This window comes from Argiope bruennichi, chromosome 5 (assembly GCF_947563725.1).
Source record: "Argiope bruennichi chromosome 5, qqArgBrue1.1, whole genome shotgun sequence".
Taxonomy (NCBI): domain Eukaryota; kingdom Metazoa; phylum Arthropoda; class Arachnida; order Araneae; family Araneidae; genus Argiope; species Argiope bruennichi.
Window position 1 is genome coordinate 39,217,514 of NC_079155.1, and position 25,925 is coordinate 39,243,438.

A 25,925-nucleotide genomic window follows, 5' to 3' on the forward strand; every position below is an offset into this window, starting at 1 on the left:
GCGCATTCGGTTTTCGTTACTGCATTACGAAACACAAAATGCTGGTTTGCAAGGCAGGAAGATAATATCAATATAGTACCTTGAAATCTTGATGGTCAAATTTATTGAAGACACATTCCTTAATTAACTTTGAATGTAAGAAAAAAAATTTAAAAAATTATGTACTTGATTTAACACGTTGATGGACAGTACAACCTTGGTGGCAGTGCCTGCTGAGACACTACTAAAATCCTACACTGCCTATAGGCGTAGCGTCGCAACGCATAAATATAAAATTATGTGATATGACAGAACGGATTAAGCCGTTTAAGTCGTATGGCGTTCTGCCGTATTATTTTCATGAGCTTGACGCCTGTGGGCGTACTTTCCATTAACGTGTTAATATTAGACTTCCTGTATATTTTGTGATTGGTTAACTTGGAAAGAAGCAATTCAATTGTAATGGACTCAAGGCGAGGTTTTTTTAGGGGGAGGGAGGAGAGGAGAGGGTCGAAATGATGAAGCATCAGAAAATGTACTCTGATGCGGAGAAATAGTTTTAAAATTATTTTGTACGGGTAAAGAATCTGATAAGAATGGTAAGAAATCATGCATATTCCACATATTTATTTTTCGATGAGGCATGGTTCACTGGAAAAAAACTTAGCTTTATCTTAGTCAATACTAAAATTATTATATATATATATATATATATATATATATATATATATATATATATATATATATATGTAGTGTACGGAGCGTCCCCCTGGCGGCGTTAACGGTATGGAGCGTCATCCTAGCGGCATTCGCGGTACGGAGTGTCATCCTAACGGCGCTCGCGTCGTCTCTCAACAGCCAATAAGAAGCTATCTGATTCCCGCTCTAAGAACTGTGTTCGGTACTGTACTAGCGTCCCTCGATGTAAAGCGGCCCAGCCGTTCGTCCAGTTCATTAAATTTGTTTATGTTAAATTAGTGTGTGATTCTCTTAATATGAGCCATCTCTACGCATTAATCTCAACCGGGCTTTCCCCTAGGGCCCGTGAGAGATATTTAATTTGATATATAATCCGATTAGTAGAGGCATGTTTTTCGAGCCAGGGTTAACATACCTCTACATGTGGGGGCTCGGTCCGGAGTGCAATGACCTCGGAAATAGAAAAATAATCTTCGATCCTGTAAGAAGCTGGGAATTTCACCATTAGTTTTCGTCGAATTATCTTCGGATCGGCAGTGGCCGACAAAATATTTCAAGAAAAGTCTTCGGATCGGCAGTGGCCGACAAAATATTTCAAGAAAATCTTCGCTTCGGCAGTGGCCGACAAAATGTGAAGTTTCTGCATATTATCTCAACGGATATAATTGAAGAAGAACAGGTAGGAGAATTTTCTATATCATTTTGATTAAAGAATCTTGCAAGCATTTATTTTAAGATTTGTATATTTGTGAATGACTTTTTCAAGAAAAAGAAACTGCTTGAATGTGTTTATTTTAGAAATTTCTGTTTTGAAGAAATATGAGCATTATTATTATTATCGTTATTATATTAGCATTTGTTATTAGGAAAAATAAAGGCATATTCAAAATGTTTAAAATACAAAAAAGAAAGATTTAATTATTGTCGCTGAAGCAATAGGTGAGGTAATTCCAGAAAAAACAAATATTGTGAAGCTTAAACAAATTATAGAAAATAGCCAAGCGGCTAAAGATGATTTGGAATTTGTTAAAGACATTATCATTTCAACTGTAGAGGAACGCGGAAAAATAGAGGCCGAACGAGCGCGTGAAGAGGCAGAAAAAGCGCGTGAAAAGGAAAGACAGTTTGAATTAGAAAAATTAAAACTAACTTTAGCTCATGAAGAAAGTATGAGAAACGTTCAAGCGACCGGAATAAGTAGTCCTAACGGACCTCCTCAAGAAAATCATGCTGAGTCCATCGAACAAATAATTAAAAGCATCCGCACATTAACAATGCCAATACCAACTAAATCAGAAAATTTCAATTTGTTTTTCAATATTTTGGAACGTGCTTTCGAAACAAAACAGGTTAAAACTGAATACAAAGCCGAAGTCCTTCTAAATTTGTTAGGCGAGAAATGCCGACATGTTTTGTTATACGCGAACGAAAGCGAAATAAAAGATTATGACAAAATCAAAAGAATAGTGTTAAGAGAATTCCAACCATCTGCTAAAGAATGTTGGGATAACTTTCAAGCCGCCAAAAGATTTAAAGGGGAAAATCACGTGCAATTCGTCTCAAGATTAAAAGCAAATTTAGAATATTATTTGGAACTAAGAAAAGTGAAAGATTTCGCGACCCTTTGTGAACTAATTGTAACCGATAAATTAACCAGCACTCTTGACAAGGACACATCCGAGCACATTTTGATCAAACAAGGCTCAGACTGGTTAAAACCGCTGATGTTAGCAAAAGAAATAGACATTTACTTTCGCGCAAGAAATAAAAGTTTGTTTTGGGAAGAGAGTAGATATACACATGACTACAGCTCAAGGCCGCGCGTCATTAATTCCCGCCAAAATAATGATCATGTACACGGTGGAAATATTGATAGGAAAACTTGTTTTAAATGTAATTCTACATCGCATTTAATAAAATTCTGTCCCCAAAATGTTGATGCTAGACAACATAACAATCAGGGAAGATCCCATAACTCAAATCCTGTAAACTCCATGTTAAAATCAAATGAAATTCCACAAGAATTAATAATCGCTGAGTTGGAATACGCAGATATTATTGTAAGCGACGTTCCTATTAAAGCTTTGGTTGATAGCGGAAGCGTATTAATGATTATTAATCCTAATTATGTAAAGAAATTAAATTATGTAGGCCGTAGCACAAAAATTAAATTAGCGAACAGTTCAATTGTCAGTCTTCCGTTAGTGGCGATAGATATTAGTCATGTTAATAAAAAGTCAGAAGTGAAAAGAGTTTTAGCAGCTGCTGATACTAATATTTCTTTTGAATGCATTTTACCATCTAATAGTTATTTAGATCTTAAAAATACTTTTCCCAATAAAAAAGATAATAATTCAACTTCTCTCCTAAATGAAAATAAAAGTATTACTGCTGGTTCGAAAATAAATGCTGACTCTGAATTTTATTTACAGAGTGATGATATATCTTTGAATAAAGATAAATCTGTTGATGTTAATTTAATAACTGATACTTGTTTTGAACAGAGTTTTTCTGATGTGAATTCTGAATGGTTAGTGAAGGAAGTATGCACAAATGTTTTAAATGTTTATTCTGAAAATGATTTTGATATAGGGTATTTATCTGATAAAAAATTGAAACATCGTGTAATTAATTTAATTTCAAATTACTCTCCAAATAAAATCCGAACTACAGATTTGCAAATGTCTATTATTTTAACTGATGACATCCCTGTGACTTCACCGGTTCGTAGACTTGCTCCCATAGAAAAACAACAAGTTACAAAACAAATCGAGGAATGGCTTGCCCAGGGTATCATCGAAAAAAGCTATTCTGATTATGCGTCTCCAATTGTCTTAGTGAAACGTAAAAATCGCGAACCCAGACTGTGTATTGATTTCCGTTCTTTGAACAAAAAAACAATCAAAGATAAATTTCCTCTACCAAATATAGAAGATATTTTTGATAAGTTACACTCAGGCAAAATTTTCTCCACATTGGATCTCAAAAATGCTTACTTTCATATTGATTTGACTCCTGGCAGCAGAAAGTACACGGCTTTTATTAGCCATGAAGGATTATTCCAGTTTAAAAAATGTTGTTTCGGACTTACGAATGCACCTGCTATGTTTCAACGTTACATTCAAGTAATTTTTCAAGAATTAATACATGACGGAACTTTAATTGTTTACTTGGATGATATTATTATCCCCTCTCAAACCATTTCTGAAGGTATTCAAAAATTGGAACGCGTTTTACACTTAGCCTCTGAATTTGGCCTACAGTTAAATATAAAAAAGTGTCAGTTTCTGAAAGAAAAAATTAACTTTCTTGGTCAAGTTATCGAAAATGGACAAATTAGGCCATCAACTGAAAAAACTTCAGCCGTACTAAATTTTCCACAACCACGTAATGAAAAACAAATCCAAAGTTTCTTGGGTTTAACGGGATATTTTCGGAAGTACATTAAAGATTATGCTTTAATAGCTAGACCTCTAAGCGATTTACTTAGAAATGGTGTAAAATTTGAATTCGGTCCCTCTCAAATAAAAGCGTTTGAGACCCTTAAAAGAGCATTATCGCAAGATCCAGTTTTACATCTGTACAAACCAGGTTCCAAACTGGAACTCCATACAGATGCTTCCAAATTAGGTTACGGTGGAATCCTTCTTCAAGCTGACGACGATGATAATTTACATCCCATAGCTTATATGAGTAAAAAAACAACACCTCAGGAAGAAAATCTATCGAGCTATGAACTAGAAGTTTTAGCTGTTATTAAAGCATTAACGAAATTCCGTACTTACATTTTAGGAACTAAAATTAAAATTGTCACTGACTGCTCTGCGTTCAAACAGACTATTACTAAAAAAGAATTAATTCCTAAAATAGCGCGTTGGGTTTTATTCCTCGAAGATTTCGATTATGAGATAGTACATCGCTCAGGTAGTCAAATGCGTCACGTTGATTCACTTAGTAGATACCCAACAGTCATGACTGCACTTTGTGATGATTTAACAGCGCGAGTGCAAGCGGCACAGATGTAAGATGAATACATAAAAAAATTGAAAGAATTATGTAAAGATAACAACCAAGTTGATTTCGTGGTACAAAATAACATTATGTATAAATGTCAGGACTACCGTCGTTTGCTTGTAATACCTGATCTAATGAAACACGAAATAATTAAGAACGCGCATTCAAAAGGGCACTTCGCCGTGGAGAAAACTAAAAACATTATTGAACGTGACTATTTTTTCCCGAATATGCAAAAAAGTATTGAATCGGTAATACAGAACTGTGTCGAATGCATCCTAATCAACCGGAAGCGTGGTAAACCTGAAGGGTTCTTACATCCTATTCCGAAGGAAAACTTTCCTCTAAGTACTTACCATGTTAACTTTATTGGACCCTTAGTGTCAACCAATAAAAATTATAATCATATTCTTACTATAATAGATGCATTCTCAAAGTTTGTTTGGTTATATCCTGTTAAAGGTGTAACTGCAAATGATGCAATTACGAAACTGCAATTGCAGGAAGCAGTGTTCGGAAATCCTATGCGCATCATCACGGATAAAGGTTCCGCATTTACCTCCAAGGAATTTACAAACTATTGCGCGAATCAAAATATTAATCACATTCAAATCACCACAGGAATACCTCGAGGAAATGGACAAGTGGAAAGGGTTCATGGAACTCTTATCCCCCTGCTTGCTAAACTGTCCATCAATGATCCCACGAAATGGTACACTCATGTTCAAGCAGCACAACGTGTATTTAACTCTACTGCTTCACGGAGTACAAAATTTACTCCTTTCGAACTCATGATCGGTGTGCAAATGAGGCATAAAAATGACCAGAAAATTCTCGATATCCTACAGGAAGAATATGAGCAAATGGTCATCGACAACCGCGAGGACATCCGCGAAGAAGCGCGACAGAATATCTTGCGCCTCCAAGAAGAGAATAAAAGAGCTTACAACAAGCGCAGGAAGAAAGCTACTCAATATAATCCAGGTGACTTAGTGGCCATACAGAGGACCCAATTCGGCAGTGGTTTGAAGCTTCGCCCGAAGTTCCATGGTCCCTATCGCATCACAGCGAAGAAGCCACACGAGAGGTACCTAGTGGAGAAAGTGGGAATCCACGAAGGCCCCAACCATACCTCTACAGCAGTAGATTATATGAAGCCTTGGTCTACAACTGCATAAAGCATCTACTTTATAAAATGTAAAATGTTTGCAAAAATCTAAAATTTTCTTTTTTGAGTTTTTTCAGATTCTTTCTCAGATTGACGAGGACGTCAAGATCATCAGGACGGCCGATTGTAGTGTACGGAGCGTCCCCCTGGCGGCGTTAACGGTATGGAGCGTCATCCTAGCGGCGTTCGCGGTACGGAGTGTCATCCTAACGGCGCTCGCGTCGTCTCTCAACAGCCAATAAGAAGCTATCTGATTCCCGCTCTAAGAACTGTGTTCGGTACTGTACTAGCGTTCCTCGATGTAAAGCGGCCCAGCCGTTCGTCCAGTTCATTAAATTTGTTTATGTTAAATTAGTGTGTGATTCTCTTAATATGAGCCATCTCTACGCATTAATCTCAACCGGACTTTCCCCTAGGGCCCGTGAGAGATATTTAATTTGATATATAATCCGATTAGTAGAGGCATGTTTTTCGAGCCAGGGTTAACATACCTCTATATATATATATATATATATATATATATATATATATATATATATATATATATATATATATATATATATATATATATATATATATATATATATATATATGGCTTTAGGATGGTTCTCATACATTTGTATTGACGTCGTTTAACAGTTCAACATAGCTGTTTATTTCTTTTAATCTTCCTAAAGACTTTAATTTTGGAAGAAATTTTTTAATTGAGTTTTGTCTGCGACGGAAATTCTTCTTCGACTTTTAGGAAAGGCATTTTTCTTTACTGTAGTGTCGAAGCATGAAAATCTGCTTTCTCAACTATTTTAATAAGACAAAGATATCCCCTCAAAAAGAAACGGAATGTGATATTTTTAAAATTTTAATTTTTTTAGTGTTTTTAAGTGTTTAAATATTTGAAAGAAAATTTTGTTTTGAGAATAAGTATAAAATATATAATAATGTGTCTGGCTTAGTAATTTTCTGAAATGCATGTTATTAAAGGTTGGAGGAATAACTTAAATTTTCTTTGCGATTTTTTTAATGACTCTATTTTGAATTTTTCGAATATATGAATTAACTGATTAAAATTTACGAGCGTGGTATTCCATTAATAAAATTACTAAAAAAACAGTTTGTCTTTTTTTCTTAGCCATTTTAACCTTTTAGATGGAAGAAATTTATGCTCTGTTTTAAATTAATAAGATAAAACGATTAAATGATTTCGAAAAATGAAGGAAATTTCCGCTAATTCACTTAAAAATTCGGAAGATTACTGCTATTTTATTCACCCAGTTGTTACTTACTTTGTAAAGAATTTGCAAGTATTTTTAATTTAATATGTTTATTTCACTATGATAATCTCTATCGAAAATATGTTTAATGGTTAAATAAATATAACAAAATGTAAGCAACTATTGTCAACATTCTTTTACAACATGTTTTCAAAACAGAATACATACTTTTATGTAGCTAAATTTAGTGAATGCACTAGAAATCACCTGGCTGAGAAAATTGTTTAACTTCATATTAGGTTTATTTAACGGTAAAATAACTGTTTTTTGCAATCTAATTCATTTGGCTTCGATTATTTCACTAATGGAATTTTTCAAAAAATAAAAGTATGTGATGAAGTAGCTTTTTAGCTACAGTAAAAGAGCATTCCCAAGTATACATTAAACTTGTTAAATAAATGAGTCCCTACTTTTTAAAATCCTTATTTAGTATGATAATTTTGCAGTCGAGGAATTTAATTTTTTTTCTTCTCTATAACTTTTTTAAAATTATATAATTGGAAGTACATCTAAATTTTGATTGGACTGATTATAAAAATTTCTTCATAAAAAGATGATTAAATATAGTTATTCATAGAATATTCTTATATATAGCATTAAAGAAAATAATGACTACATTTGGAGAAAAAATTCAGGGTGGCTTGGAAGGTGGAATTGTTTGCAGTAGCTTCGAGATATAAAAAAAAAATCACTTAATGATAAGAACATGTTCCTAAACATGAATAGTGACATTTCAAATTCAAGATCTAACTGTTTTTCAGTAAAATGATTGGTTTTTAAGTTCAAGAACTCATACATAAATAAGTTCATGGGGGTTCAAAAGGTTAATAAGTTCATCTAACGTTTAATGGAGGGGGGGGGGGGGAATAAGTTCATCTAACGTTTAACTAGTTTATTTTTCACGTTTGCGATTCTTTAATATCTTACTAAACATTCGAGGAATAAATAAGTTTGTGCACGGATTAATAAAATTTTATTCCTGTTTTCTTTAAAAGAACATAATCTATCTATTCTACCTTATATATATCTTCTACTAAAAAAATTTACTACGGATCAATTGTAATAGTGCACGATCTCATATTCGCCTCAGATTCGAAACCTATCTGAATTCCAGTTCGTTGGTACAATCGTTATTTAAAATATTTTTAAATAAGTAACTACACACACACAGAGAGAGATCGATTGTTGGAGAAAATATCGAATACTTTTTTATTAATTATTCTACATTTCTATGAAGCTTATTTTATAAAATAGTTTAAATTCAGTTTCTACATTCATTTTATATAGCCGCCATAAGCATGCATTCATTAATTTAGTATTACTGGCCATCTAGGCAATTCGATAAAAAAAATTGAATGCATCGTTTTTCATGAATGCTTTCACATTGATTACATTTAGAGACACATGACTGTGAAATATCTGAAATTAATATAAAATGTCCGAATATACCAAAATCGGGTAACAAACGGTCTTCGAAATAAGAGCGACAAAAAGGAACGCTCAATGGTAAATTTTTTCATGAAAATTACTCTCCTGAAGATGATGGGATCCGTAATATTTTTCAGGGTGCAGCTGCCGAAGATAAGTAATCTTTATGCCTTTCTTTCTGAAAAAATTTTCGTAGTCGAAAAAAATATTTATATTTATTTATTTTGTTTTGTTTTAAGGTTGATTCCGTTTTTAAAATAGTTGGGAAAGTATATTTTTTCCAATGCTATTTTCAAATTTTCTGAAATTAAACTATTCATTTAAAATCTCATATTTCTTCAGAATATAAAACTAACGAATGTTTGTGACAGTTTTGAATTATTTTTATACGTTGCTTGTTTTCAAAGAATTTGAAAAAAAAAAGGGGGGGGGGGAAATGCAAAGCCGTCGCCGATTTTGTTAAGTTTCAACTTGAGAATCAAGCAGATGAGGGCATTTTTTTTCTGTGTCCACATTTTTAACTTTTGATGCTTTTCCCATTGATATAATTGGAGGAATTTCATTAGAAAACTAAGGAAATATGTAATTTAATGAACAGAACTATATAAGGGCTCAAAATTATTAAGATTAATATTAGTCCATCAATATTAGAAAAAAAATGTTAAGAAAGCCATTATGACCAAATTACCTAGAATATTTAATTGAAATTTTTTTAACCATTAATTCTAATGAATCAACGTCGTGAAAGCAGATTTGACTCTACTAATACTAAAAGAAAATGTGCGAATGTGTTGGCGCAATATAGGACATCCAGTTTCACTCTTAACTACCAAATTTTGTGAGTATATTTTGGATTGCGAGAATGTCTCCCAGTGTAATTTTTAAATAAAGGAATAAGCAGCGTTTGTGTATTGCGTTTTTCAGAGATAAAACAAAACGGAATTTTACAGTATTTAAATTTTTAAAATATTTATTCTTTTCAAAACAAATGCTTAAATATTTATGTGTAGTTATAACTGACTTTTAAAGATGTGTTTAAGAATATGCAGTAACATATTTCCATTGTTGTAATTAAAGCTCAAAGTATTTTCAATGTTATTATGAATATTTAATATTCGTTGCAGTGTGTATTTCTTTTATTATTATTATTATTTTCCTTTGTTATATTTTCTTATTTCGAATCACATGAACTTCTATTTTAAATTTTGTAAATATTTGATAAAAATTGCTATTTATTGAATAGTTAAATAAAAATAAATTTTTCTAGGTAATGAGCATTACTTTTTGAGACAATGAAATGTTATATTTATATATATGTATAACAAAAATTTTTAATTACTGAATTCCAAATGTTTTCATTTATAAAAATATAGTTACTGTGATTAAAAGTCTAAATTTCATAGCTGAAAAATCACACACATATCACACTCGATTATTCTGACCCGCTTTGAGACACTATGATAAATCCGAATGAATGCACGTGGCGACATCATATGCGAGAACTATGGTTCAATCCTAATGACCATTACTAGCCTCTAAATAACTTCTCTCGTAAAAGGCACTTTCCTGCATTGATAGAAGGTAGGGACCGTCACAACATTTCTGCACCCACCAGGACGACGAGAAAAAACCACCTTCTCATCTACACATCTGAAATGCATACTTTATGCATACATCCTTTCAGATGTCTTGAAAGAATAGCTGTGTCACCTTTCCGCTCTTAATAAGTTTAATCTGTCCTTGCAAACAGAGCAATTAGAGTTTGCAAGTCAAGAATTATAAACATGCTGGAAATTTTATTCAAAATAGTGAAGGATATCGACATAATTCAATATAATATTGATATGATGTTGATATATTTTACGGAACGAAGTGCATCACTTATACATTACGCAAGTGCATCACTTATTATATTACGCGAGTACAGTTAGAGAATTCAGATGCGTGTTGTTAAATGTATTTTGCGTAGATTAGTGAAAAATTGAAAGTAAGAAATTTCGGAATGGAACTCATTTCTATCTGAATTGTTTCCATTTGCATGATAAATTTGAAACGAAAAAGCAATTACAGAAAAAAAAAAGACAATTTCAACTGGAAGTATTTTGGATAAAATTTTGACATGAAGAAATGAACGTCCATTCATTTAAGCTTTATTTCAGGATTTAAAAAGGACTTTCGTCTTATTGTTTTTATGTCGAAGAATCGTGATCAATAAATGATTAAATAAATGTGTCATAGGAATTACATATATTTTTCATTAAAAAGATTTTAAATAAACTGATTCGAAAACGGTCATTGTTCATTTAAAGGGGGAAAAAATTGGGAATTAGAAAACTCGAAAAATATCTATATTAGGGAAATTTCATAAAAGAAATAGATTTGTTGATATGAACCAACCAGATGTTTAGAATGTTTAAAAAAATGAATACATCCTTTGCAGGCCGACAGATTATCTTCAGCTTAATAATTTTAGAAATTTCAGCTAATCAAACTCTCATATTTTTAGCCCTCACTTTCTGAAAATGATAATCCGTCTGATCACAGGTATTTTAAATATAATTCTTCCGGAATATATGAATTCACTCAGAATCGCAAACCTCTGCACTGATAGTTAAACGGGCAAATAAATCTCAAATTTTTCAAATCTTTTGCCCGATTTTTTCCTTTTTATTCCTTTGACGCTTACACAGCAGTGCGTTCTCAGTTCGATGCAAAACAACGTATTATAACTATAACATGTGATATTACCTAGATAGCTCTAATGGATCTTGTAATATTGGCTGATTATGCCAAAATGAGCACAAAATTTCTCATGCATGAACCAGTTTCTGATAATATACTTTTTTAAGAACAAATATATTCTACGATACAAATTCTTCAAAAGAGTCCGACGAACATCTAGAATTTATTTACATTTTTGTTTTATATTTTTAAAATGATCCTGTGAAAAATATATTCTGTAAAACTGAGATGTAAGTTTTCAGCAAAAAAATAAATTACATGAAAGAAATGCAAAAGAAAGATAGAATCCATGGAAGTGACAAAGAATTCAGCTGAAAAGAAATCTTTTCCCTGGACACTAAAATAAAAAGATAGATAAAGTAAAATTGTTTTAAATGTACTAAAAATTCACACAAAAACAAAAGGTTTTTGGCATAAGAAATTTATTTGCATTTAATAAATGTAATGATAAAACGGTTAACAATTTTCCGAAGAACATTGTGATTTTATTTAGTAAGAGGCATTTATCTGATTTAACCAAGAATAGGCGCCATTGCCTGTCTGACAGTAGCCAGAGATGCATCAGCTCCATTTGGGTTAACAGGACCAATGGAGCAATTATTTATTATATGAACAAGAATAGAAATCAATTCCAGCAAACCTTGGATTACAACGTCATTAGCAGAGGCACCATAAGCAGAAGCGCTAACTTGGGAGATAATATTTGATGCTACATCGGATAGAGCGGACGAACCACCAGATACAATAGGTCCAATGTTAGACACTATTCTATTTACCGCTTCAGGGGATGCCAGACCACTCAGTGCACTACTATACGCACCGGCTTCTGTTGCTGCACCTGCCGTTCCATATCCATATCCACCGTAATTTGCAGTACCAACTCCACTAGAAGACGAGACACTTGAAGATGCTGAAGCTCCAGCCGCAGCTGATGCACCAGCGCCAGCTGCCGCTGCGCCACCGTATCCAGCTCCTCCTCCAAGACCGTAAGTTCTTATAGTTTGGGTTACCGAAGAAGAGGCGCTTGAGGCAGCAGATGACGCTGTACTTTCATTAATTGCACCAGATTCCGCAAGAAGTTTTCCCATGTTATACGACAGAGCCTGAACAAAAGCAGCCTGGTCTCTAGCACTCTGTGCCATGGAAGCAGCCATTCTGGCCATTTCGTTAGACAAGTAGTTAGCCGTATTAGCATCCAAGCCCAAGCTTTGAGCTGCAGTAGCAGCCATTGAGGATGCAGTCGCTTGAGCAGAAGAGGAAGTTACAGTTTCAGAGGTTAAAACACCCGAGGATAGTAAATTCTTGGTAAACTCTTGAGCAAAGGCATCTCCAATGACATTACCAGTTCCTGCACCAGCTCCTGCGCCAGCACCATATCCGACGCCGCTTCCAGCTCCGAAACCAGCACCGTAACCTCCTCCGTATCCGGCTCCAAAACCAACACCTGATCCAGAGCCAGTTCCCGCTCCAGTTCCATAACCGCTTCCAGATCCCGCTCCAGCACTTGATCCAGCTCCAGACCCAGCACCATAGCCACTTCCATAACCGGCTCCAGAACCTGATCCAACTCCGGCTCCTGCACCAGATCCAGCTCCGGCTCCTGCCCCAGATCCAGCACCTGCACCAGATCCAGCTCCTGCTCCAGATCCGGCTCCAGTGCCATAACCACTTCCAGATCCCACACCAGCACCAGCACCCGATCCAGATCCTGAACCAGCACCAAACCCTCCACCATATCCAGCTCCGGCTCCAGCACCTGATCCCGTACCATAACCTGCTCCAGCTCCCGCACCTGATCCAGATCCTGCTCCTGCACCTGATCCCGCACCATAACCTGCTCCAGCTCCCGCACCTGATCCAGCGCCTGATCCAGATCCTGCTCCTGCACCTGATCCAGCGCCAGCTCCAGCACCATAACCGCTTCCAGATCCCGCTCCGGCTCCAGCACCTGATCCCGCACCATAACCTGCTCCAGCTCCAGCGCCTGATCCAGATCCTGCTCCTGCACCTGATCCAGCGCCAGCTCCAGCACCATAACCGCTTCCAGATCCCGCTCCGGCTCCAGCACCTGATCCCGCACCATAACCTGCTCCAGCTCCAGCACCATAACCGCTTCCAGATCCTGCTCCGGCTCCAGCACCTGATCCCGCACCATAACCTGCTCCAGCTCCAGCACCATAACCGCTTCCAGATCCTGCTCCGGCTCCAGCACCTGATCCCGCACCATAACCTGCTCCAGCTCCCGCACCTGATCCAGATCCTGCTACTGCACCTGATCCAACTCCAGAACCAGCACCATAGCCGCTTCCGTAACCGGCTCCAGAACCAGACCCTGCATCGGCACCGGCACCCGATCCATATCCAGATCCTGCTCCAGCGCCAGATCCAGCTCCAGCACCTGAACCAACTCCATAGCCACTTCCGTAACCAGACCCAGCTCCAGTACCGGCACCTGATCCGTATCCAGATCCCGCCCCTGATCCAGATCCAGCTCCCGCTCCAGCACCTGATCCAGATCCAGCTCCCGCTCCAGCACCTGATCCAGCACCAGCTCCTGCTCCCGATCCAGCTCCAGCACCTAATCCTGCTCCGTAGCCTGCACCTGATCCTGCTCCGTATCCTGCACCAGATCCAGCACCGGCTCCGGCACCATAACCGCTTCCGTATCCAGCTCCGGCACCTGATCCAGCTCCAGAACCACTTCCGTAACCGGTTCCAGAACCTGACCCAGCTCCGGCTCCTGCACCCGATCCGTATCCAGCGCCCGCTCCTGATCCAGATCCAGCTCCAGTTCCTGATCCAGCGCCAAATCCGTATCCAGCTCCAGCACCTGATCCAGCTCCGGCTCCTGCACCTGATCCAGCGCCCGCTCCTGCACCTGATCCAGCGCCAAATCCGTATCCAGCTCCAGCTCCGGCTCCTGATCCAGATCCAGCTCCGGCACCCGATCCGTATCCAGCTCCAGCGCCATATCCGTATCCAGCACCAGCACCCGACCCAGATCCGGCTCCTGCTCCCGATCCAGCTCCAGCACCTGAACCAGCTCCGGCACCTACACCTGATCCAGCTCCTGATCCAGTGCCATATCCGGCTCCAGTGCCAAATCCTGTACCGTATCCAGCTCCAGCTCCTGCGCCTGATCCAGCTCCGGCTCCTGCACCTGATCCCGTGCCGGCTCCAACACCATATCCACTTCCTGATCCCGCCCCGGCACCCAATCCGTAACCATCTCCAGCTCCTGATCCATATCCAGCTCCTGCTCCCGATCCAGCTCCAGCACCTGATCCTGCTCCGTAGCCTACACCTGATCCTGCTCCGTATCCTGCACCTGATCCAACACCGGCTCCGGCACCATAACCGCTTCCGTATCCCGATCCTGCACCTGATCCAGCACCAGAACCACTTCCGTAACCAGCTCCTGAACCTGACCCAGCTCCAGCTCCTGCACCCGATCCGTATCCAGCTCCCGCTCCAGCACCTGATCCAGCTCCAGATCCGTATCCAGCACCAGCACCTGATCCATATCCGGCTCCTGCACCCGATCCAGCACCTGAACCAGCTCCTGCTCCTGCACCAGATCCAGCACCATAACCGCTTCCAGATCCCGCTCCAGCACCGGATCCAGCTCCAGAACCACTTCCGTAACCGGCTCCTGAACCTGACCCAGCTCCGGCTCCGGCTCCCGATCCGTATCCAGCACCTGATCCAGATCCCGCTCCTGCACCCGATCCAGCTCCAGCACCTGAACCTGCTCCGGCTCCTGCACCTGATCCCGCTCCGTAACCGCTACCAGATCCCGATCCTGCACCTGATCCAGCTCCATATCCGGCTCCAGCACCTAATCCTCTTCCGTATCCAGCTCCAGCACCTGATCCTGAACCAACACCAATTCCGTATCCTGAACCAGCACCATAGCCACTTCCGAAACCGGCTCCAGAACCTGATCCAGCTCCCGCACCTACGCCCGATCCAGCTCCTGCCCCTGCACCTGATCCAGCGCCAGCTCCAGTACCATATCCACTTCCAGTTCCCGCTCCGGCACCTGATCCAGCTCCAGAACCACTTCCGTTACCGGCTCCAGAACCTGACCCAGCTCCGGCTCCTGCTCCCGCTCCTGATCCTGATCCAGATCCAGCTCCAGCTCCTGATCCTGCGCCAGATCCGTATCCAGCACCAGCACCCGACCCAGATCCGGATCCTGCTCCCGATCCAGCTCCAGCACCTGAACCAGCTCCGGCACCTGCACCTGATCCAGTGCCATATCCGGCTGCAGCACCTAATCCTCTTCCATATCCAGCTCCAGCACCTGTTCCAGCACCATAACCGCTTCCATATCCCAATCCAGCACCTGATCCTGAACCAGCTCCTGTTCCGGATCCTGAACCAGCACCTGATCCAGTGCCAAATCCTGTTCCGTATCCAGCTCCAGCTCCTGCGCCTGATCCAGCTCCGGCTCCTGCACCTGATCCCGTGCCGGCTCCAACACCATATCCACTTCCTGATCCCGCTCCGGCACCCAATCCATAACCAGCTCCAGCTCCTGAACCATATCTAGCTCCTGCTCCCGATCCAGCTCCAGCACCTAATCCTGCTCCGTAGCCTACACCTGATCCTGCTCCGTATCCTGCACCTGATCCAACTCCGGCTCCGGCACCATAACCGCTTCCGTATCCCGATCCTGCACCTGATCCAGCACCAGAACCACTTCCGTAACCAGCTCCTGAACCTGACCCAGCTCCAGCTCCTGCACCAGATCCGTATCCAGCTCCCGCTCCAGCACCTGATCCAGCGCCAGATCCGTATCCAGCTCCAGCACCTGATCCATATCCGGCTCCTGCACCCGATCCAGCACCTGAACCAGCTCCTGCTCCTGCGCCAGATCCAGCACCATAACCGCTTCCAGATCCCGCTCCAGCACCGGATCCAGCTCCAGAACCACTTCCGTAACCGGCTCCTGAACCTGACCCAGCTCCGGCCCCGGCTCCCGATCCGTATCCAGCACCTGATCCAGCGCCAGATCCGTATCCAGCTCCAGCACCTGAGCCAGATCCTGCTCCTGCACCCGATCCAGCTCCAGCACCTGAGCCAGATCCCGCTCCTGCACCCGATCCAGCTCCAGCACCTGAACCAGCTCCGGCTCCTGAACCTGATCCAGCTCCATAACCGCTTCCTGATCCCGATCCGTAACCAGCTCCAGATCCTGATCCAGATCCTGCGCCAGCTCCTGATCCAGCTCCAGAACCTGATCCATATCCAGCTCCTGCTCCCGATCCAGCTCCAGCACCTGAACCTGCTCCGTATCCTGCACCTGATCCAGCACCAGCTCCGGCACCATAACCGCTTCCGTATCCCGATCCAGCACCTAATCCTGAACCAATACCAATTCCGGAACCTGATCCAGCACCAAAACCACTTCCGTAACCAGCTCCTGAACCTGACCCAGCTCCGGCTCCGGCACCCGATCCGAAACCAGCTCCCGCTCCAGCACCTGATCCAGCGCCAGATCCGTATCCAGCTCCAGCACCTGATCCATATCCGGCTCCTGCACCCGATCCAGCACCTGAACCAGCTCCTGCTCCTGCGCCAGATCCAGCACCATAACCACTTCCAGATCCCGCTCCAGCACCGGATCCAGCTCCAGAACCACTTCCGTAACCGGCTCCTGAACTTGACCCAGCTCCGGCCCCGGCTCCCGATCCGTATCCAGCACCTGATCCAGCGCCAGATCCGTATCCAGTTCCAGCACCTGAGCCAGATCCTGCTCCTGCACCCGATCCAGCTCCAGCACCTGAGCCAGATCCCGCTCCTGCACCCGATCCAGCTCCAGCACCTGAACCAGCTCCGGCTCCTGAACCTGATCCAGCTCCATAAGCGCTTCCTGATCCCGATCCGTAACCAGCTCCAGCTCCTGATCCAGATCCTGCGCCAGCTCCTGATCCAGCTCCAGAACCTGATCCATATCCAGCTCCTGCTCCCGATCCAGCTCCAGCACCTGAACCTGCTCCGTATCCTGAACCTGATCCAGCACCAGCTCCGGCACCATAACCGCTTCCGTATCCCGATCCAGCACCTAATCCTGAACCAATACCAATTCCGGAACCTGAACCAGCTCCATAGCCACTTCCGTAACCGGCTCCAGAACCTCTCCCAGTTCCAGCTCCAGCTCCCGCACCTGATCCAGCGCCATATCCGGCTCCAGTACCGAATCCTCTTCCGTATCCAGCTCCGGCTCCTGCACCTGATCCAGCACCAAAACCACTTCCGTAACCAGCTCCTGAACCTGACCCAGCTCCGGCTCCGGCACCCGATCCGAATCCAGCTCCCGCTCCAGCACCTGATCCAGCGCCAGATCCGTATCCAGCGCCAGATCCGTATCCAGCTCCAGCACCTGAACCAGCTCCTGCTCCTGCGCCAGATCCAGCACCATAACCGCTTCCAGATCCCGCTCCAGCACCGGATCCAGCTCCAGAACCACTTCCGTAACCGACTCCTGAACCTGACCCAACTCCGGCTCCGGCTCCCGATCCGTATCCAGCACCTGATCCAGCGCCAGATCCGTATCCAGCTCCAGCACCTGAGCCAGATCCTGCTCCTGCACCCGATCCAGCTCCAGCACCTGAGCCAGATCCCGCTCCTGCACCCGATCCAGCTCCAGCACCTGAACCAGCTCCGGCTCCTGAACCTGATCCAGCTCCATAACCGCTTCCTGATCCCGATCCGTAACCAGCTCCAGCTCCTGATCCAGATCCTGCCCCAGCTCCTGATCCAGCTCCAGAACCTGATCCATATCCAGCTCCTGCTCCCGATCCAGCTCCAGCACCTGAACCTGCTCCGTATCCTGCACCTGATCCAGCACCAGCTCCGGCACCATAACCGCTTCCGTATCCTGATCCAACACCTAATCCTGAACCAATACCAATTCCGGAACCTGAACCAGCTCCATAGCCACTTCCGTAACCGGCTCCAGAACCTCTCCCAGTTCCAGCTCCAGCTCCAGTACCGAATCCGCTTCCGTATCCAGCTCCCGCACCTGCGCCTGATCCCGCTCCGGCTCCTGCACCTGATCCAGCACCAAAACCACTTCCGTAACCAGCTCCTGAACCTGACCCAGCTCCGGCTCCGGCACCCGATCCGAATCCAGCACCTGATCCAGCGCCAGATCCGTATCCAGCCCCAGCACCTGATCCATATCCGGCTCCTCCACCCGATCCAGCACCTGAACCTGCTCCGGCTCCTGCACCTGATCCAGCACCATAACCGCTTCCAGATCCCGCACCAGCACCGGATCCAGCTCCAGAACCACTTCCGTAACCGGTTCCTGATCCTGATCCAGCTCCGGCTCCAGCACCCGATCCGTATCCAGCTCCTGATCCCGCTCCAGCTCCGGCTCCTGCACCTGATCCAGCACCGTAACCGCTACCAGATCCCGATCCAGCACCTGATCCTGCTCCGTATCCTGCTCCGGCACCTGATCCAGCTCCAGAACCTGACCCAGCTCCGGCTCCTGCACCCGATCCGTATCCACCGCCCGCTCCTGATCCAGATCCAGCTCCTGATCCAGCGCCAGATCCGTATCCAGCTCCAGCACTTGATCCAGATCCCGCTCCGGCACCCGATCCAGCTCCGGCTCCTGAACCTGATCCAGCACCATAACCGCTTCCTGATCCCGATCCGTAACCAGCTCCAGCTCCTGATCCAGATCCAGATCCAGCTCCTGATCCAAATCCAGCTCCAGAACCAGCACCGTAACCACTTCCGGCTCCCGCACCTGATCCAGCCCCAGCTCCGGCTCCTGCTCCAGATCCAAATCCCACTCCAGCACCTGCTCCAGCGCCAGCTCCCGAACCAGCACCATATCCTCTTCCAAATCCAGCTCCGGCTCCAGCACCTGCACCAGCTCCCGCACCGTATCCACCTCCAAATCCAGCTCCAGCTCCTGCTCCCGAACCTGCTCCTGATCCTGCGGCTGATCCAACTCCAGCTCCATATCCAGCGCCTGATCCAGCACCGTTACCGATTCCGTACCCCCCTCCATATCCAGCTCCAGCTCCGGCTCCGGCACCGGCTCCTGCTCCTGCGCCAGCGCCATATCCGTATGAAGATACAGAATTTTTTTCGTCATTATACACTACCTGCATGATTTGCGACATTTCCGTTCTGAAAGTTTGATCTACTTGTCCAGTCACTTGGAGCATTGCGCTAGTCAAACAGTTGTCAACGCTGCTTGTCAAAGACGGAGAAGCTCCATTCGGGGAAGCTACTGCTGTTTCAGCTATGGATCCAGCCACACCCATCCTTATTGTTTTAAGTTTGCTTTCTGTTACTCTGTTTCCCATTTTATTTCTCTGCATTTTGGCCGTTTCTAAGACTAGGTTCAGATCCTCATTTTGTTCATATGAGAACACACCGCTTTGTTTCAAACACCCTATAAAGTTTGAGATCACTTCTACTGTAGCGTCATTTTGTCCTAGGGCCGAAAACCCTTGAAGGAATAAAATGAAGAAAAAGAACGTTAATCGAGAAAACTGATGCATCTTGGAATATCAGATGATGTCTCTCGAACGAGTGATTTAATTGAGAATTTGTACCCTTTTTATATTAGTAAAATCGTGATCGATGTTCTTGAAACGTGACAAAATCGATCGTTAAAAGGCATCGAAGGCGTCGCTGTATTTGAACAGCTGTTCATTCCGCCAGAAGCATTTTTTCTGTTGTTTTCGTTTTCTGAGCAATTTTACATTTTGTCTTTATATATTTTTATGACGCATTCCTTCTGTCACGATACTAGGTGCTATTAAAATTTTATCTTCTTTTTTCAATTGAACTTTGAATGTTTTAATTATTGAAATCTCTCTTTTTACAGTTGCTATTTTCAAAAATAATTTACATTTAAATACTTCAATTCAATGCAGATTAGTTTTCAACCGGTTTAAAATCTATTCTAAAATGTTTTGCTACAAGTGAAAAGTAATGTGCTACAGGAATTGTTCAATGGGTCCCATATATTGCCAAAGTTGTCATGATCCATTCGCATTCTAGTTATATCTCTGCTGTGAGATTAGGATTGTTTTCTTATAGTTCACATCATCAGTGTAATGCTCAAAATCAGTATAATACTCAAAATAACCATGTTGTATCCAAAATCGGTTTATTGAATCTTCATAACAATGACTTAAAATAGTATTTAATAGTAAATTCATTATGTCTTGCATATTTTTGGTACATGTTTTTCATTTATTTCATCTGTTGCAACTAAGTTCATGCTATGACATCATGAAAAGTTTTTATACCCTCTCTGGTTATAACCTCTCTCTCTGTCTCTTTATGCATATTATATATGCGAAGAGGATTACATTGTTGAATGAGTAAAATGTTCGATTGAGATCACAGATGGGTAAAAGAGATAAGAAATTTTGACGTTGGGGTACATTTCTTTGTAACTGTTAAATTATTGCAAATAAGAAGAAATTCTTTTCTTACCTCGCCAAAATACGAGATAGAAGTCGTCTGACATTAATATCTTGGATTCGAAATTAGATTTTATGAAAGAATCATCATATATTCAGATATGTAGGCATATGTCATGTGGGCTGGCTTGAACTTGTTGAGGATCGAGCATTCTATCGTTTGTGAAGTATAGAAGTTTCGTGAGAGAAAGTCGGGTTATAGGTCGTCTTTCAATGTTTCAAAATTTTGAGCCCCACTCCTAAGTAGTTTTTTTATTTCTTCAGAAGTGGGAAATTGGTTTAATTAAATTACCTACCTATAGAATTTGTAATTTTGTCATTGTTGTGACTTTAGCTATTTTTTCATTAAATGTTTATAAAGAGAAATTAAAGAGAGTCTGCTTCCGCTTGCCAGCTTACTTATAGGAGATTTTTATTGCAAGAGCATTTTTTAAATTGTCTAATTTCTTATGGATCTATATTTTTTTGCAAGGTAATGTTTATAGTGTTTATAGGGGATAAAAGTTTCATCAGAATTTTTTTTTATAATTTAAAAAGTAATTTTTTAATAATAATAACTATGATCTCAATCGTGATCTCAATTCTTAATTCCAGTTCTATAATCTGATTTTAAATGCCTTCGCCAATCTTAGATGCTTGCAATATTTCAGAACTCTTGAAATTCACAATTATTTAATATACCTTTGTTTATTTAAAGATAAAGTCATGGTAAATCGTGAAATCTTTTTTCCATAGATTTCACAATGTAGAAATATTCTAGAAGATTTTTCGATAGTTCTATTTTAGTAAATTTTATGTTTAAATCGTGACAAGACGCTCAGAATCCTGTGTTTGTGTAAACGATAACGACGCCAAATCAGATTCCAGTTGCATCTTTCCAGAATATTGACAATGCGTTTTTCCAGCTGCATATTTTGTGTATGACATAAGATATGCATATGATTCTGTATAGAAAATGAAAAACATTCTTAATGGCACTAATAAAATCAAGGAAAACGGAATAATTTCTTGCGTCGTGGATGAATTTCACATGAATATTGATGACATTAGTATGTTCAGATATTGTTTCTTAAGCTGGATCTTTTTTTATAATAGCACTCATATTTCTGGAAAAAAAATGCCAGCCCTTTATCCAACATTGTGAACCCCGTAGATTGCCGAATCAGTGTGATGGAACAAGCAACTAATATTTCGATTTTAACTCATATATTTTTTCTATTAGCAGGAATCTTGGGCTCTACAAGGCTTGAATTCAAGATAGTTTCCCTTCTGTACTTCTTTGAATTCTTTAGATTTTTGCATTGAACTACAAGGTAAGTGTTGAATCTACAGTTATTGATAAAAACAAATTTAGAAGGAAAAAATAATATATTTCGCTTCAGTGCATTTGTGAGTTTTAAACAACAGTTTTCTTTGCACATTAAAATTAAATTTCATAAAACATTCTCGTGTTCAACGTTTGCTGAAGACTTGAACTTTTGCACATTTGTTACTGAGTGTGAAAAAATTATAAAAGTCCTCGGTACTGAGACAAAAATAAATTATCAATAACAAATCATAAAAAAATTATTAAAATATAAATTTGTCATATAATTGAATTTATTGTTCAAGAAGAACTATAATGCAATCTCGGTCTTGGCCCTACTATTTAGAAATAAAAATAGCTTTATTAATCAAAATGGTTTCTTAATTATTTTTTATGATAAATAAAATTTGGTATATGATTTTATTAATAAAATTGCCCATGTGTATAAAATTTTGGAGAAAATTTATCCTAAGTTTGTTCGTCAGTCAACTTGTCCATACACAGTGAATGCAATAGCTGAAAAAACATAAATAGCTTAGGTGATTGCATTAAATAATGTGATCTTAACACCAGAAATGCAAGTCTGCTTTTAAATTTTTAAACTAATATCATTAAAAGATTTGATTTTCTGTTAGTTAATTTTACATGTACGCATGACTGTGATAGTTTAAAAATACAATTAGCCATGAATATGAAATTTGTTTGCTATCTTGATGCCATGATTTTAGATCTGAATCAAAAATTTTATTCAGTCGATCAGCAAGAAGCGGCGAAAATCTGTAGGATACATAGTTTGAAACTTTCCATTATCCACAAATATATGAGAAAATCAAAAAGGGACGCTCTCGCTGGTTGAAGTTTTAAACATGTCTAAGCTAAACATGTGGTGCTTGTCCTGAATTTTCTCCTTTTCACAAAGAAATGGCATAATGATGAGAAAATAAAAGATTAAGTAATGAATACTAAGAATCGACTTTTTAAAACTGATTTTTTAAGCTTTTGAATCGAGAGATATATCGTCTTGTTTACAAATATTTATTTTATAAGCTAAACACTTTTTACCAACAATTTCGAAAAGTTTTAGTTTAAAATTTGGGAGGAGATAGTTTCCTCCCTAAAATATATCAGTTATATAAATACTTTACTTAGATGCTACACTTTTATTAATATAAATACTTCGTTTGATTGTAGATTGCATTTGAATTGAGACAGTTTGCCTCCTTCCACTTATTGCTATACTATAGTCATCGCTTTCACATAAGTCAGTGTCCCGTAATTATAGTGCAAGGTGTATTACAATATCCATGCTATTCTCAGAACTCTTTACAAATAGTTTTCGAATACTTTTAAATGTGTCTTACTGGAATGAACTTATCCATTGATATTAATTGGTTAAACTATAAAAGTAAACTTTCAATCACAAATTTTCATTGCAAAGATTGTAATAATCCTTTTAAGACTGTACAATATGTATGAAGTTTAAAGAAATAAAACAGATTGAAAAAATGAACATGAATCATCTTTTTCTGTTTCGAGCATAATTAAAATTACAGGAAAAAGTTTTATTTTCTTATCTGATTTTATTTATTTTCTATATTGTAATTTTTATGTATTTTGCTTTTCAACAGATATATTCCAAATCTTTTTTCTCTTTCCTGCTGTTATTTTGCTTGGACTAAATACAATTGCATCTTTTTTTAGTTTGATTCATTGATTCATAATAATTTTTATTTGAAATTTCATAATATTTGTATTTTTGATTAGTTTCTTATATATATATATATATATATATTGCTAGATAGATAGATAGGTGATAGATGGAGAGACAGATAGATAGATAGATATATGCTATGGGCACACACTTTATTTAAATAAATATTTAAAATTTCCTAAAGTATGAATTTTCCTGATAATTTCTTTTGTATATTTTCTCATAGTTCTTTATATATTCACATATAGTGTTTTCCTCCATAAATAAAATAAAAAATGACTTAATTAAAAGTTGAAATAGAATAGAACTTTTGTTTGTTTGCTGTGAAGACTTCAAATATTTACTCGAAAGTTTCCAAACATTTTTTTTTTTTGCTGTAAATGTGTCTCTACTTGGTTTCTTCAACATTAATTTCACAAAATCAAGCAATAAAATTAATATTATAGTTTTTAAAAAAACTCTGCTTCTTTTCTCGGACAATATCTTTGATTTTCTTGAGCCATTGGATTGTTCGAAAGAAGAATTTTCAAGAAATATCTGCACCTTTGGAAAAAAGTTCGGGAAACTCTTATTCAAATATAAAACTAAGACTAAGAAAACCAACATAGTGATAAAAAAACGAATATTATAAAATAATATTCGAATCCATTACGGTTGATATGATTTGTTATTGAATAATCATTTGAAAATAATTCGCCAAATCTCTGTGATAGGGATTTTAACAACCTAGACACAGAGCAAATCAAATTGCTTCATTCAATTCTTGGGCATTAAAAAGATCTATCTGATTGCTCAAGTTTTTTTCTGCTATCATCTTATCAATTTTATATAATGTTTTTTTTGTAAGTTTAATATTCATATTTTTGTTTCTTTTTTAGCCGCTTTCGGTATTTCATTGAATGATTTTAAATTTACGATAAATTTAGATTTGGGAATTGTAACAGACTTTTATTTAAAATAATCTAAGTAGTTTATGAATGATATGTCGGATGATGGAGCTGGAATTCAGTTAAAGATTTGGATTTATAATAATTTGTTACTTAATTTTTAGCGAAGAATTTTATACAGGGACACGATTTGTCTTCATAAATTTTCATGTTTTATCTACTTATAAAAGGCTTCAGACAAATAAATACACTATCATCATATATTATTTTTAAAAAATATTCCAAATTTAAATATATCTGCCGTCCTCTTAGTAATATCTGGCTGATTTCTTGCATTTGATTGTTGTAGTTCGTCGTAAAACGTTTAACGTTTTGTTACTTGTATTTGCAAATTATCCATTATCATTTTTAGCAGTCTTTAATAGTATGGAATTTGGCTTATTGAATTTCAGTAGGCATACTCGTAATCTTTTCTATTACTTTACATAATATTCAACGACAGACAAACAGAGGCAAATTCTTTATAAAACTTTATTTCGCACCGAATTGAAAGGCAGACAGCTACATTTATTAAGAAACATGAAAGCTAAAGAATGGGTCTATATCTGTTTTGCTCGAATCTAAATAGACTTTTTTTTTTTTTAACACAAGTATAGATTTGGAAAATTTAAGTTATTTTGTGTATATATCTTAAAATTCTCTCAAAATGGTACCTCCTCTTTTTTATTGCAAAACTTTCCATTCATATTAACATTTTTAAATTTTTCTTTTCTTATTTTTAATTTTTCAGAATTGGAAAGATTATAATTTGATAGATAGCAAACGATAATTTTAATTTTTTTAAATAGAACAAATGTTCTTCTTTTCCCCTTTAAAATAATAATCTTTTTTTATCGCAATTGTTTAAATATATTTAAGTTCCTTTGAATGTTACGAAATTTTATCCAGTTTTTCAACAGATAAAATTTTGGCATATGCAATTCTATATCAAATGTCCTGTAATGTGTCTAAATGAAAGACTTGAAAAATACGAAAATTCAAACTTTAATCGAATTTATATATTTTATATTAATACTGTCCATTTATCCATAGAGTTTCGTTTATTTTTAAATTAAAACTTTTGATTGATTTCTCAATTGAGCATAAATTTTTACATATTTTCTTTTTAAGTATTATTTCTCCTATTTATTTCGTTTTTATATAAACAATAGCTTTCATAGGGTTTTTGAAAAAGAAAATGTATTTTTTTCCTT

The 25,925-nt window shown here is 39.2% G+C and overlaps 1 protein-coding gene across 13 annotated transcripts in view; it reads right to left on the reverse strand.

Moving 5' to 3' along the window:
* LOC129968584 (fibroin heavy chain-like) overlaps nt 1–19,853 on the reverse strand; it is an 80,686-nt gene extending 60,833 nt beyond the window's left edge. For 4 of the 13 annotated variants that reach the window (XM_056082623.1, XM_056082616.1, XM_056082621.1 and 1 more), the window contains exons 1-2: nt 17,840–19,853; nt 13,118–17,635 (exon numbers count right to left, since the gene is read on the reverse strand). In XM_056082623.1, coding sequence (XP_055938598.1) covers nt 13,118–17,635; nt 17,840–19,835 — 6,514 coding nt within the window. In that variant the 5' untranslated portion in view covers nt 19,836–19,853. Of the gene's footprint in view, nt 1–11,706; nt 13,058–13,117; nt 17,636–17,689 lie in introns of those variants that run through there. The other 9 variants (XM_056082622.1, XM_056082618.1, XM_056082619.1 and 6 more) reach the window with 9 other exon arrangements.
* Nucleotides 19,854–25,925: the final 6,072 nt, after the last annotated feature.